This window comes from Centropristis striata, chromosome 5 (genome assembly GCF_030273125.1).
Source record: "Centropristis striata isolate RG_2023a ecotype Rhode Island chromosome 5, C.striata_1.0, whole genome shotgun sequence".
Classification (NCBI taxonomy): domain Eukaryota; kingdom Metazoa; phylum Chordata; class Actinopteri; order Perciformes; family Serranidae; genus Centropristis; species Centropristis striata.
This window is the reverse complement of record NC_081521.1, coordinates 37,737,917-37,750,629: the sequence shown is the minus strand read 5'-3', so window position 1 is coordinate 37,750,629 and position 12,713 is coordinate 37,737,917. Positions and strand designations below refer to the sequence as shown.

Sequence of the window (12,713 nt, the reverse complement as noted above, 5' to 3'; positions counted from 1 at the left end):
GAGCTGTTTTACCTTTATTGTGTTTTAAAAGGTTGTCACTCATCCATTGTTTAATGGAGTGTCATAACATGGTCTTTACTCTCCATAACGCTCTATAAAAAGCATCAGCTGAATGCCTAAAAGGTAATAGAGAGCCAAAGTATTGACATCACTATAGCTTCTGTAACTTTAAGGAACCTTTGTGATTTGAAGTCCCCTCAGTCCTGCTGTCTATACAACAAGTTCTACAACAGAAACGGCAGAAGAGGTTGTGTGTCAGTACCACAAATTGCGGCACGTAGGCACTTGTCACGCGTTTCAGGGCACATATGTACATATAGGGCAGCTGTGGCTCAGTTGGTAGAGTGGGTTGCCCCCAACCAAAGGGTTGGTGGTTCGATCCCTGACTGTTGCAGCCTACATGTCCAAGTATCCTTGAGCAAGATACTGAACCCCAAATTGCTCCCGATGCTGCGTTCATCGGTGTGTGAATGAATTCCCAATGGTGGCAGGTGGCACCGTTTAGGGTAGCCTCTGCCACCAGTATGCATACTGACACACGACCTCTTCTGCCGTTTGTTGTAGAACTTGTTGTATAGACAGCAGGACTGAGGGGACTTCAAATCACAAAGGTTCCTTAAAGTTACAGAAGCTATAGTGATGTCAATACTTTGGCTCTCTATTACCTTTTAGGCATTCAGCTGATGCTTTTTATAGACCGTTATGGAGAGTAAAGACCATGTTATGACGCAGTATGAATGTGTGTGTGAATGGGTAAATGTGCGTATTTGGCGCTTTGAGTGGTCGCAAAGCTAGCTATATAAGTGTAAGTCCATTTACCATTTGCCAGCTTGCATCGCATACTAAAAATAGCACACATGTACGGTCCGTGGTTTTAAAAAAAGACTGCAGTTTCTGTCGATTTATGTTGTAAAATCACTGACCTTAGGTTTAGGGCAAAAAACATCTGGTAAGGCGTTATAAAAGACTTTTTTTTATTTTTATGTTTAAACAGTAAATAAATGTACGTAAATGGCGTAAATGAGGTAGTTAAAAGTTAAAAGGTAAGTTTCGTTCAAAACGTGATTCATGTAACTTAAGTTAAAAATGGTTGACTTTTGATTTCACATTGCGAACCCCGCTCTCCTGGGCAGAAGTCCACTGCTTGTTTAACCTGTCCACCACCTCAACCACCAGGTGACTGCGGGAATCCACCATTTAAAACTTCACTTGGCTGTCAATCACTACTACGTCAGCAAAATGGCCACGGGCGCATTACAGCGGGCGGTGAAATACAACTTGCCTGCTTGTCAAGCCGTGACCTTTAATCTGCAGTGTGCATTGTTCTTTTTTTAAAAAAATCACTGTCCTGATCTTAACATATGGAGCAAACCAGCCTTCATGCTGTTGTATAAAGGTTCAAAACTAAAGCTGCATCTTATTCTGTACAGTTTTTCACTCATCGCGCAGGACAAGAACAGCTTGAACCTTTAACTACAAAACAAAGACTGCACTTGCTCTATGGTGTCTAAATAATTTACAAAGTATGACAAGATCCCTCGGTTCATATACTTTTTTGGTGCATTTTACCCACGAATAGCTTTGTTAACTTGATGGTTTTAGACATTGACAGTGTTTTGTCTTGTGCTATTCATCTTTGATGACCTCTTGTAGAAAGGATGAACATTATAAAACATTTAGCTAAAAAATGTGGATATTTATAAAGGTGACAAGTTAGGTGAGAATTAACACTCTCATCACATGCATAATTATACGCATGTAGCGCGCTAACACAGCAACCAGTAAGATGCACTTTGAAATGTGAAAATAAATTATAGGTCTGCATGTGCATGAAAAAGATACTCGCATACATAATGAGGAAATAAAAGAAGTATGTGCTTGATGTTAACCTGCTGACTTGTGAAGAAATAATATAAATGTATGCAGAATGGGGTCTAAGCTAGGTCAGCATTAGTAGTTGTAACAACTTGAGCTAATCATATGTCTTGTGAGTCGAGGATCAGTGTGTTCATGCAATCAGGCAGAGTACAAGCAAGCAGTTTGACCCAAACTAAAACCTGCTTCACCCTCACAGATAATTATACAGTAAAGGATACCTTTATTTTTACGACAATTACAGCATGGGATCTGTGGGTGAGGGGCATGCCAAGTACATGACAGGAATAATTTACAGTAAATGAGGAAAATAGAGGAACTTCTGAATCCCACTGCAGCAAACTGTTTTCAAAAGTAAAATCGAAGCCTTTGTCAGTTGCTAAAAGGCCTCACACTACCACAAGATGTTAGGAGCTGTAGAAATTATTAGTCTTGTCTGTCAGGACCAAAGGCTGACTTCTCCCATTTGTTATTAGAATTACAAGATCTCACATGACAGCGGTTGGTGTGGATGGATATATCAACAAATTGGGTGACTTAGATTCCCTTTTCTACAGTCTTAACTACGATTTTTGCCAACCAAGGTCAACAAAGTTTCTCCTCAATGCAAAAATGTTTCCTAACCTTCATTAATCTCTATGAATCAATTCATAAGTAATTAATCAGTTTTGGTTGCCGGAACTGAAATTTTGAGTAATTAAGATACTACAAAGTTATTCATCAGCTTAAGAAAAGATTATTCCCAAAATAACAAAACACATGGCGACACCCGTGATATAAACAATCGAGGTGTGCGACCTTAAAGAGACAGCGTCCCTTTAACACACTACATTGATGTGTCATGCAAAACGCACCTCAGCTGACTGTATAACTTAAAACACAGAACGACAAGCATATAGCTGAGTAAATTACACAGTATGGTGAATTATGTCCATAGTGTCCAATACAATAAAAGGTTTATTAAAGTACTGTTGAGCCCTGCAGACATGAATCACATTCACAATAACGTTTAAGTGGGATTTGGTTTTTCCCCTTTTTTGAAAATGTATCATTTATATGCATATATTTGTTTATCGAGATAAGCCGAAATGTCATTTGGACCTAAAACATTTACCTCAAGTTGTGAGGCAGTTGCTAATCTTACTGTGAACAATGACCTGTGCACAGAAGAGGACATCTTCTATACCAGACTATATCAGAGCCCCCCGCAGTACTGGCTGTTGCCCCCAGAGACTAAATCATTGTCAGGCCGATAGCTGATTGACCCGAAACCAAGTTTTAGTGCCTAAACTTAACCAAACCTTTACCTTAGCAATGGCAGAGCAAAAAATAACCTGCTGACATGAGCACCGGATCAGGAAACCTATTATCACACAAAATTTGTATTTTGTTGCCTAGTTTTGATGACTAAATAGTTTATTAAACATTTCAATTTTAAGGCCATGCAAGTTTATGTGTTTAACATGAGTTAAAATTCATGTCTCTAACTGGGAAGGAGATGAGGGCTTTACTTTCCTTAACCACCCATCCTTGTTGATTCAGGTCCCTCAATCATTTTTTTTTTCAAGAATTCAAAATGCAAAGGCAATAATATTAATGATCGTTGTTTGTTGAAGGCACATGATAGTCTACAGCCTCCAAAGGGCAACAGATGGGGGATGACATTAGGGGGATCAGTTTTACTGGGAAATAAATGTAGGTTATATTGGAGGAAGTGTACAAAGCCGTTAAAGGAAACGGCATGATTTGGCATTTTACTTCCTCAGAGAGTTTGGATAAAAGAGTTATCCAAGAGAGTTTTAGAGTAAAGGGACCAAGCAAACATAGTTCTGAATTAAGTATGGATGGGTTTTTTGTAATAATGCAGTCAACATAACCTTTATTGTTGGGATAAAAAAGGTTAAGTTGACACTTGTGTTTGCAGCAGTTAGTTTTCATCCCTAATGGATATTGAAAGGAAACTCTGCAGCGCTCAGCAGTGTTTTACCGTAGGCCCCATCTTCAAAGTCCAAACATTGTTTACCTGCACCGAGTCGGCTTATTACTATGTAAGCAGGTCACTCCTCATTTGTGTAATAGAAAGAGAAAAAAAAGAAAAAATTGTTTAAAGTTGTATCCTGAAGTCACATTTGTTTAGCTTTACAAGACAGATCAATTCTCCCAGCACTGAATAAAAGCTTTAATCTGAACTACTGTACAGCAGGCTTGTGTTATAGCATTTAACTTCCATTTGTTATGCATTCCTTTATCCACGGTGTTATGTTACTGGATGGCTTGTCAGCACTGAAGCCATTGGGGTTACTACAAGGATGGCTAGAAAATCAATGCTGCACATTACCGGAAAACTGCCTCGCTTTTAAGAGTCTGTGTCGGCACAGAGGGATTGAGAATTTAAAAGGTTTGTAGGAAAACAACGGGAACATCCACATGATCCCAGTGTATTCTGGGAATTGTCTTCGTGCATCCATGCTGACTAAAGGAAAGAGGAAACCCGTGCACTACTGATAGCGTAGATGAAGTTGATACTTATTGATGCAGGGCACTAAGATTGTGATCCCAGTGATGAAACTGTATTCAGAAATGGTGCTTAATGCCACTTTTCCTGAGGACATTCGGTTTTACAAGACATAAACCTGATAGTTAAACTGGGTTAGAATTGTTGATCAAAGGTTGGCTGTAACGTTTTACACACTAATTTAACTTGAAGTAGCACTCAAGCACTGGTAGATTTATTTCTCTGCTCAGGCCAATGCAAACTATTACACTAGCTCATAAAAGGATCTCAAATTAAAGAATGTGTATACTGCTTAATCATGGATCTTGCCTGTCCAGGTAACTAGGAATATTAAGCAGTGCAGCAAATTGTGAGGGTATGATACAGTGTGAGGGACTGAACTGTTCCTGAGGTCAATGTCATAAAAGAGGGAACGCTGAAAAGATAATCAACCCCAACACTGGCTCTTAACTCTGCCCAATTGAACGTCTAATAACCATGTAAGTCTCGCTTTCCATTTACAATAGAAATAAATTACAGCCTCTGACAGCTCCGAATCTTCGTATTTTTAAATCACTGCTCTGCATTTATGAGGAAAGCATGGTAATCTGTTTCCTTTAACTTGCATTGTTAGGTTTTCAGAAAAAGGCTTTCATCAAAGACATGGAGTTCACTGGAGCCACCTCCGCGATTTTAAAGTTCACCAGCAGAATCAGGATCTTGTTTTGATCACGTTTTATAAAACATTTGTAAACACATTACATTTCTCGTGGCTTCGGCTAATGGCTTTTAATGGAGTAGATGGGTAATTTGTTTTAACTGCAAACTGTGAAATCCACGAAATTACTGTTTTGTTTGAATATATTATCAATTCTTAAGGGAAGTAAAGCTTTGAATGTGTCGCCTTCAGTAAACCGGCTGTAAAATCAACAATAACAAGGTTTGGAATTTCAACTAGCAGACCAGTCAGTGCTGGGAAGATTTAAATCTTTTTTGATTTCAAGGTTCGCCAACAACAAAGCTCAGTTTTTAAAGGCCATTTTCACAACTTCAATAAGTAAATGTGACTCATGTTTATATGTTGTTCTCATCTATTCGAAATAGCATGTTCAGAATAACCTACACACTGCCCTGCACACATGTCATCTCCCCGTTAAATTAGGTCTAGAAGCATTAACATAGAGTTTTACACACACACACACACACACACACACACACACACACACGATGTTATGAACCCAGTTTTTCCACTTTAGAGTGAAATTAACAGAGCGTTTTACTGTGACCATTTCATTTTTGGTGCACTTGGGCAGATGATGGCAGTAGATGTTTTTCCTAGATTGCATGTTTTTATTTGTTAGAGTTATCTCTTGCAATGCTCAAAAATCTGACCTGGTTATTTTTTCACTTCTGCTGGCTATGCATGAAACTTGCAATGCATGTTTGCAAGTTAAGAGGTGAAGCTAATCGATTAAGGCAATCAAATTAGGAGAAACCTACATCCCACTCAATTCCCTGTATTGCTGAGATGGGCAAGAAAATATTCATAATTGCACATGGCGGCCTGCTGTTGTCTTAGACATGCCCTCTAGATAATGCAGCAGGATTATACTAATGCAATTAATTCCTATGGGTTTTGATCGGGCCCTTTGACACACAAATCTGCAGAAGGGAGAAAAATAAGGCAAAGCCTGACTCACAGGTTTCCAACTTTTACTCACAGGTTCAAGCAACAATCGATACTGTGACCTATTCACGGGAACAACACACTCAAATAAATAATTCCTTTTATTCTCATGACAAAGGAGAGCCTAGTAAATGCACATGGAACATGAACAACTCTCACCCAAATGCTGGAAAACTCTGGTGCCTGGACATGATGCATATCCTTTTTCTGTTGCAGAGAAATGCACGCTGATCCCTTTGATGTAGCTCTACAATATGCTGTACATAACATCCAAATATTGACAGCCGGCAATCCAAAACACATTTCAGCTGCAAGTTAACCAAGTGCATCTCCCCCCTCACTTTTCAACCTCCATTTCAACATGTTACAGAATTGCTGAGTATTGGGAGATTGCAGTGAGGGAGAGAAAGCAAATTTGGAAGGAGCAAATAGACAGAGAAGGGGATGCTATTAATGGTCCTTTCCTCAGAGACGCTCTGCGGTGGGCTCTCATCACTAAATCTGTGAATCCTCGTTGCCTCGCACCACAATTTTATTACAAGTTGCAAAAGCTGGAGAGGGGGTTTGTAGGTTGGCTCAGAAACAGAAAGCAGAGGGACGGAAGATACCTCAAAGTGGTAATCAAAATCAGTGCTGTCATTCGTTAGCACTGCGAGTGGGGACCTTGTGGATAACAAGCGATGGGGCAATAAGCAGAATGAAGGAGTGTGAAATGATATGGGAACATGAACAGACAGCAGCCCTGGCCCTCCTCAAAGGACCAGGACAACATGGCTGTCAACATCTATTTTGCTCCCATCATTAACACTATAACAGCATTAGCTTCAAGTCCCCTTGCAGCCTCATTTCATCTCAGAGCATTATGGGAACGAACTGCTTGAGTTTGTGCTATATTTTTCCCCACTGGACTTTATTATGCAATCTGTGCTTTTAAAACAACTTTTTTTTCTCTCTTCATCTTCAGGAATTGCTGGCACCCCTGTGGTCTTCAACGTGAATGGAGATGCTCCTGGTCGCTATGAAATCTACCAATACCAGATCACAAACAACACCCCAGAATACAAGATCATTGGTCACTGGACAGATCAGCTCCACTTAGACGTATGAATATTTCGTATATTTCATGCATGAATGGTTGTACTGTATGCTTGACTTTTCTGATCATCAGAGTGCCAGATTTTTTTATTCTGCTGATTATGCTCAATTTCCACATCCGACTTTGACAATCAGCCAAAATGATTCATCACACATCCCATATTTGGCAGTTTACTTTCATTACTAATTCAACTCATTTAGTCTTTACAAGAAAATACAGAAAACACTTGGCGTTAAAACTACAATCTTGAGCTTCACTGAATGAATGTTATGACCATGAGTGCAGTAGAAACATATTGAATAGAGGATTTGCCATGTATCAATTAGGACAAAAGCCAAAACAATCTCAACATACGCATTGTGATATTTAAAGCAACTCTAATATTGCAACATGTAGTAGAACATTTATTCCCCTTCTCATAACTCATCACTGTTATCGAGGATTATGCAGAATGCACCATGCTTATGTCGGGTTTTATAGAGCAACAGTCAACGGAATAATATTAATATTAAATCACCCTCTTTCTTGTTGGCTTTAGTATTTATTAGCATACAGGCTAATACATGCTGGGTACTGCATCAGGTCAATACAGAGTGTGTTGCACAGTATATCAACAACCTTTCCACTCATAATAACCAGATAAGTAGGTATCCACTGGAGTTAAAAGCCGCGTTTTTGCAGTTACCTTATTTTGAAAATTGACATCATTACATAATACAGTAATAAATCAGTTCCCTCTTCAATACATATGCATGAAGTACAGACTTTTGCATGTGGTTACATCAAAACTGCTTTGTTTTAAATGCCAAACTTTGGGAGGAACATTGTGTATGCATGCTTTTGTTGTTAAGCATGATTTATACATGAGCCCCCGGGCACTCTTATTTTGTTGACGCACATACTGTAGGCATGGTGTAAGATTATTGTAGACATCAAGGTCCTGAGTTGCTGCTGCACAATGATCAACTTATCAGCATCACCTGCAGAGGTTTCCAAGGGAACTGAAGAATGGCATATGGAGATTTTATTTTACACACAAAAGCAATCATCTAAGTCATCCAGATGTTAATTTGAATAATTGAATATTCCCTATCCCTTTCCGCATCCTGTCTTACTTTAATAAGGCCTCTTAAACAAACCGCGTCGTAATAAAAATAAATAACATCAGTGCGGCAGCACAGGCACATAATGCTGCATTGCTGAGGCTGCCGTACCACGCAGACACTATTTACTTATCTTTCCTCCAGTAAGTGCAACATTCCTTGGAAGTAATTAAACAGCAAAGTTGTTTCCTGTTGAGTTATAATTCGATGACTTTACACAATGATGTCTTGATAAAAAGACTGCATGCTTTCATGTGGTGAATTTCCCATTTACAGTTTGTTAATTCGATCATGCACTTCTGTGTGTGTACACTAATCTACAGTGTTAATTGAATTGTGTCCTCATGCATTATGTAGCACATTGTTTATCATGTAAGTAGTGTAACAATAAGTAGTAAATTGTCTTTATGTTGCTGCTATACTGACCCTTGAGGTGTTTTTTAATTTTCAATTATGAGCTTGTCCAAATGCGATAATAGGAATAGGAATAGGAATAGGTCTTTGTCATTGTCACATGTACAACGAAATTCAAAGTGCTCTCCAGTAAGTGCAACATTTAAGAGTCTCTAAAAATATAAATATAAAAAGAAAAAAATATGTACAATTCAAAATACCCAGTTTAGACAAACACATAAACACACCCAGACATACATGCATAGTAGCACAGGAAAAAAAAACAACAACAAACAAACAGCATGAACACACAGTCGAGACAACAACAGTACAGAACATATCTCAAATGTGTTGAGCCATCAATGTGAATGCAGTGCCAAAATTATTGTTTTTTTTCCAGTATTGAGGGTGGTTATTGCAGTTGGATAAAAGCTGTGTTTGAGTCTGTTAGTCCTTGTTTTGAGTGATCTGTACCTTCTGCCTGAGGGCAACAGTTCAAACAGTGAGTGACCGGGATGGTGTGTGTCCTTAATAATGTTCTGGGCTTTTTTGAGGCAGCAGGAACTGTGTAGTAAGACTGAATGACTGTACAGTTTACAGTACATTTGAAGTACATTAAACTTTTTGGGATTTCAGACATGTGGGTATAAGACTGCAGTTATGTTCAGGAGGAATAAACTGGTAATTTTCTGCAAATTTTTCTCCTGTCTCATACTTTTCTCTCCAGACCAATGAGATGCAGTGGCCTGGTGCAACACAAGAAGTCCCGTCCTCCATCTGCAGCCAACCCTGTCGTCCTGGGCAGCGCAAGAAGACCGTGAAGGGAATTCCATGTTGTTGGCACTGTGAGAATTGTGATGGTTACCAGTACCAGGCAGACACTTACACCTGCAAGATGTGTCGCTTTGATTTGCGGCCTAATGCAAACCACACTGGCTGCGATCCCATTCCCATTGTCAAGCTGGAGTGGAGCTCCCCGTGGGCAGTCATCCCTGTCCTGATTGCTGTCCTGGGCATCATGGCTACTCTGTTTGTGGTTGTCACCTTTATACGCTACAATGACACACCCATTGTTAAGGCATCGGGTCGAGAACTGAGCTATGTGCTGCTGACAGGTATCTTTCTCTGCTATGCTACAACATTCCTCATGATCTCCACTCCTGACGTGGTTATATGCTCCCTGCGAAGGATTTTCCTGGGCCTGGGTATGAGTATTAGCTATGCAGCGCTGCTGACCAAGACAAATCGGATCTACAGGATTTTTGAGCAGGGCAAGATGTCGGTCAGCGCCCCTCGATTCATCTCCCCCGCCTCACAGTTAGTCATCACATTCAGCCTGATATCCGTGCAGCTCCTCGGAGTGTGCATCTGGTTTGGTGTTGACCCTTCGCAGGCCATCATCGACTATGAGGATCAGCGCACGGCCAATCCTAAAATGGCCCGAGGTGTTCTGAAATGCGATATATCAGACCTCTCCCTCATCTGCCTGCTGGGTTATAGCATGCTGCTGATGGTCACCTGCACAGTTTATGCCATCAAGACCAGAGGGGTTCCCGAGACATTCAACGAGGCCAAGCCCATCGGCTTCACCATGTACACCACCTGCATCGTATGGCTCGCCTTCATCCCCATCTTCTTTGGTACCTCACAATCAGCAGAAAAGGTAAATATTCCATTTCAAACAGGTTGGAAGTACAATAACTAGGTACAGTACCAGTTTTGTGTAGAATTTCATTAGCGGTGGCTGCGTAGAAATGGTTCCAACTTGTGATCAAAACCTTTAATACAACACCAGATCATTGTAAAGGCTAAATTAATCGAACAAAGATAGATTTAATCATTCGCAAAATTCACAACCTTTTTATTTAATGAAAGGTTCCACTTCAGTCCATGTTTGCTGGCATTTAGCCCTGAAAAAACATTTGCATTCCAGTCAAAAAATTGCTCTTCCATTATCTGCACACAAAGGGAGACACGCACTTGTATTAACAGGACTCGCAGCAATCTGACAGCACCATAAATGACAATTATATAACCGCAACAACAAAAAGTTGAAGACGAAATAAGATATGTTGATTTAATACAAAAACAACTAATTTAATCCGATTAATTACTTTATTTCAATTCAGGCATTGGAAAGAAAAACTTCATTCAACAAAACGAAATAGAAGCTTTGAATGTAAAAAAAAATTACATTCAGCACAATCCTAAAAATAACCTACCAACTTTTGCCCCGTTTTTCCAAATTAATTGGTCTGAGTTTGTGCACAAATGGCGTCACTAAGCTTTCACACAATTGCACTGTATCTAAAATGAGCACAATGGCAGCAAGTCAATTAAATTCACTTGTGCATGTTGGGTGTCAGTTTTTCATTTAGAGTTCTTTTATATTTCCTACGCGCCTCATTGTGAAGCAAATGGCCACTCAAATTATGTTTGTTGTATAGCATCAGCCTCTTGTGTTTGTGGATACTGCCACTATTCATCAGGAGATGATGGGCTTTGTGCTCCACTGTGGGGATTACAAGGCTTTTAGAGCCGTCTTGTGAGGATAATTCCTTCACCTTAAGTTTGCTTGGATATGTTTTCTTTAATTGTGTTTCTCAGCTTCACTGGGTGGGAATGCCGAGGAGTCAATCACTGCACATTCAGGGACACAGAAATAGATAAAGTAGCATAAAATTACTGTGGCTGTTGACGTTTCATGTCAGTTGAAAGTGAATTACAAATTCGCTCTTGCAAGTGCTAATTTTGAGGTTGCTCAACACAGATGTACATAAAAAAACAGAGTGAAAAAGTAAAACTACTGATCGCAACAGGTATGCTAAGGTATGGCACTGCATAATAACAAACTTAATAGCAGCTTTTAGATTGCCAATGGCATAAAAGACTGTCTGTTGACCTCATAAAGATCCTGTGGCCTGCTTGTGGGCCCAGCTGACACAGATAGTGGAGTAGAGAATGTGAATATAACTGGTATCATATGAAACTAAACAACCTCAGGAATCCTTTGCCACCAAACCTGTCATGCTATCAGAAGAGGGCTAAATAACACTCAAAGGTAAGGCTAAATTTTGGTGAGGAAAAAGCTGGCAGAGCTATTTTTCAAGTGGTCTCTTGACCTCTCACCTCAAGATATCTGAATGAAAAGAGGTTCTATGGGTACCCACTTTATGCCAACCCCATGCAGCATCCAAAGGCAACAATTGGTAGTAATAGTAGAGGTAAATACCTAAACACCCATTGAAGTATGCTGTGTCTTTGAGAAAAGGCAGTTGGGGGAAGCGTCCTTTGGAGAGGGACACACTCTGTGCTATCCACACAGATTAAGTAAACCAGTAATAGTAAGACCATTGCTCAAGTAAACTAGGGTGACCATATTTTGATTTCCAAAAAAGAGGACAATCGGCACGGCCTCGAGACACAAATTCAGACAGGCTTCTCGGAGGTTGATGAACATGCTTTATTATGCTTCAATGGTGCAAAATCTACTTCTGTAATAAAATAAAATGAAATCTGTAAAAACTTGTAACAAAATAATAGCTCTCGTAGACTCTTTTCAAATAAATGAATAAATAATATGAAATAATGTTCTAAATATGAACTCTTCTGTTAGAAAATCTAGCTTCAACAATATATCTCTTAATAACTGCAATAAGAAAAATAATAGAAGAGTCTCACAAAGATACTAACTTAACAAACAAAAAGGATCTATACTTTTCATCTTTAGTTGTCTTTGAGCTTTGAGATCTCCAGCACCTTTATTAGACACTGAGACATATGTGAAATTTTTTTTGCAGTTCATCTGTGAAGCTGCACTTACGCTTCGGCATTTCCCGTGCAATGCTGCTCCGCTGTTCGATCTGCCCTCTGTCTGCTCTGCTCTCTGTCTCTCTCTCTGTGTGTGCGCGGCGCTGACCCGCCCACTAGGCAGCCTCTTGGTAATTACGTCTCGCAAAATCGTGTGCAAAGCGCCGGTCAATTTACCTGCACGTGTACTGGTCCTATGAAAAACAGTGAACACCGGACATTTTCGTGAATTTATAAAACCCGGCCGGACGCCCC

General features: G+C 39.7%; 1 protein-coding gene across 1 annotated transcript in view; it reads left to right on the top strand.

The window, feature by feature from the left end:
* LOC131971143 (metabotropic glutamate receptor 4-like) overlaps positions 1-12,713 on the top strand; it is a 238,266-nt gene that overhangs the window by 214,378 nt on the left and 11,175 nt on the right. The window contains exons 8-9 of the mRNA XM_059332455.1: positions 7,021-7,157; positions 9,376-10,311. Coding sequence (XP_059188438.1) covers positions 7,021-7,157; positions 9,376-10,311 — 1,073 coding nt within the window. The remainder of the gene's footprint in view (positions 1-7,020; positions 7,158-9,375; positions 10,312-12,713) is intronic.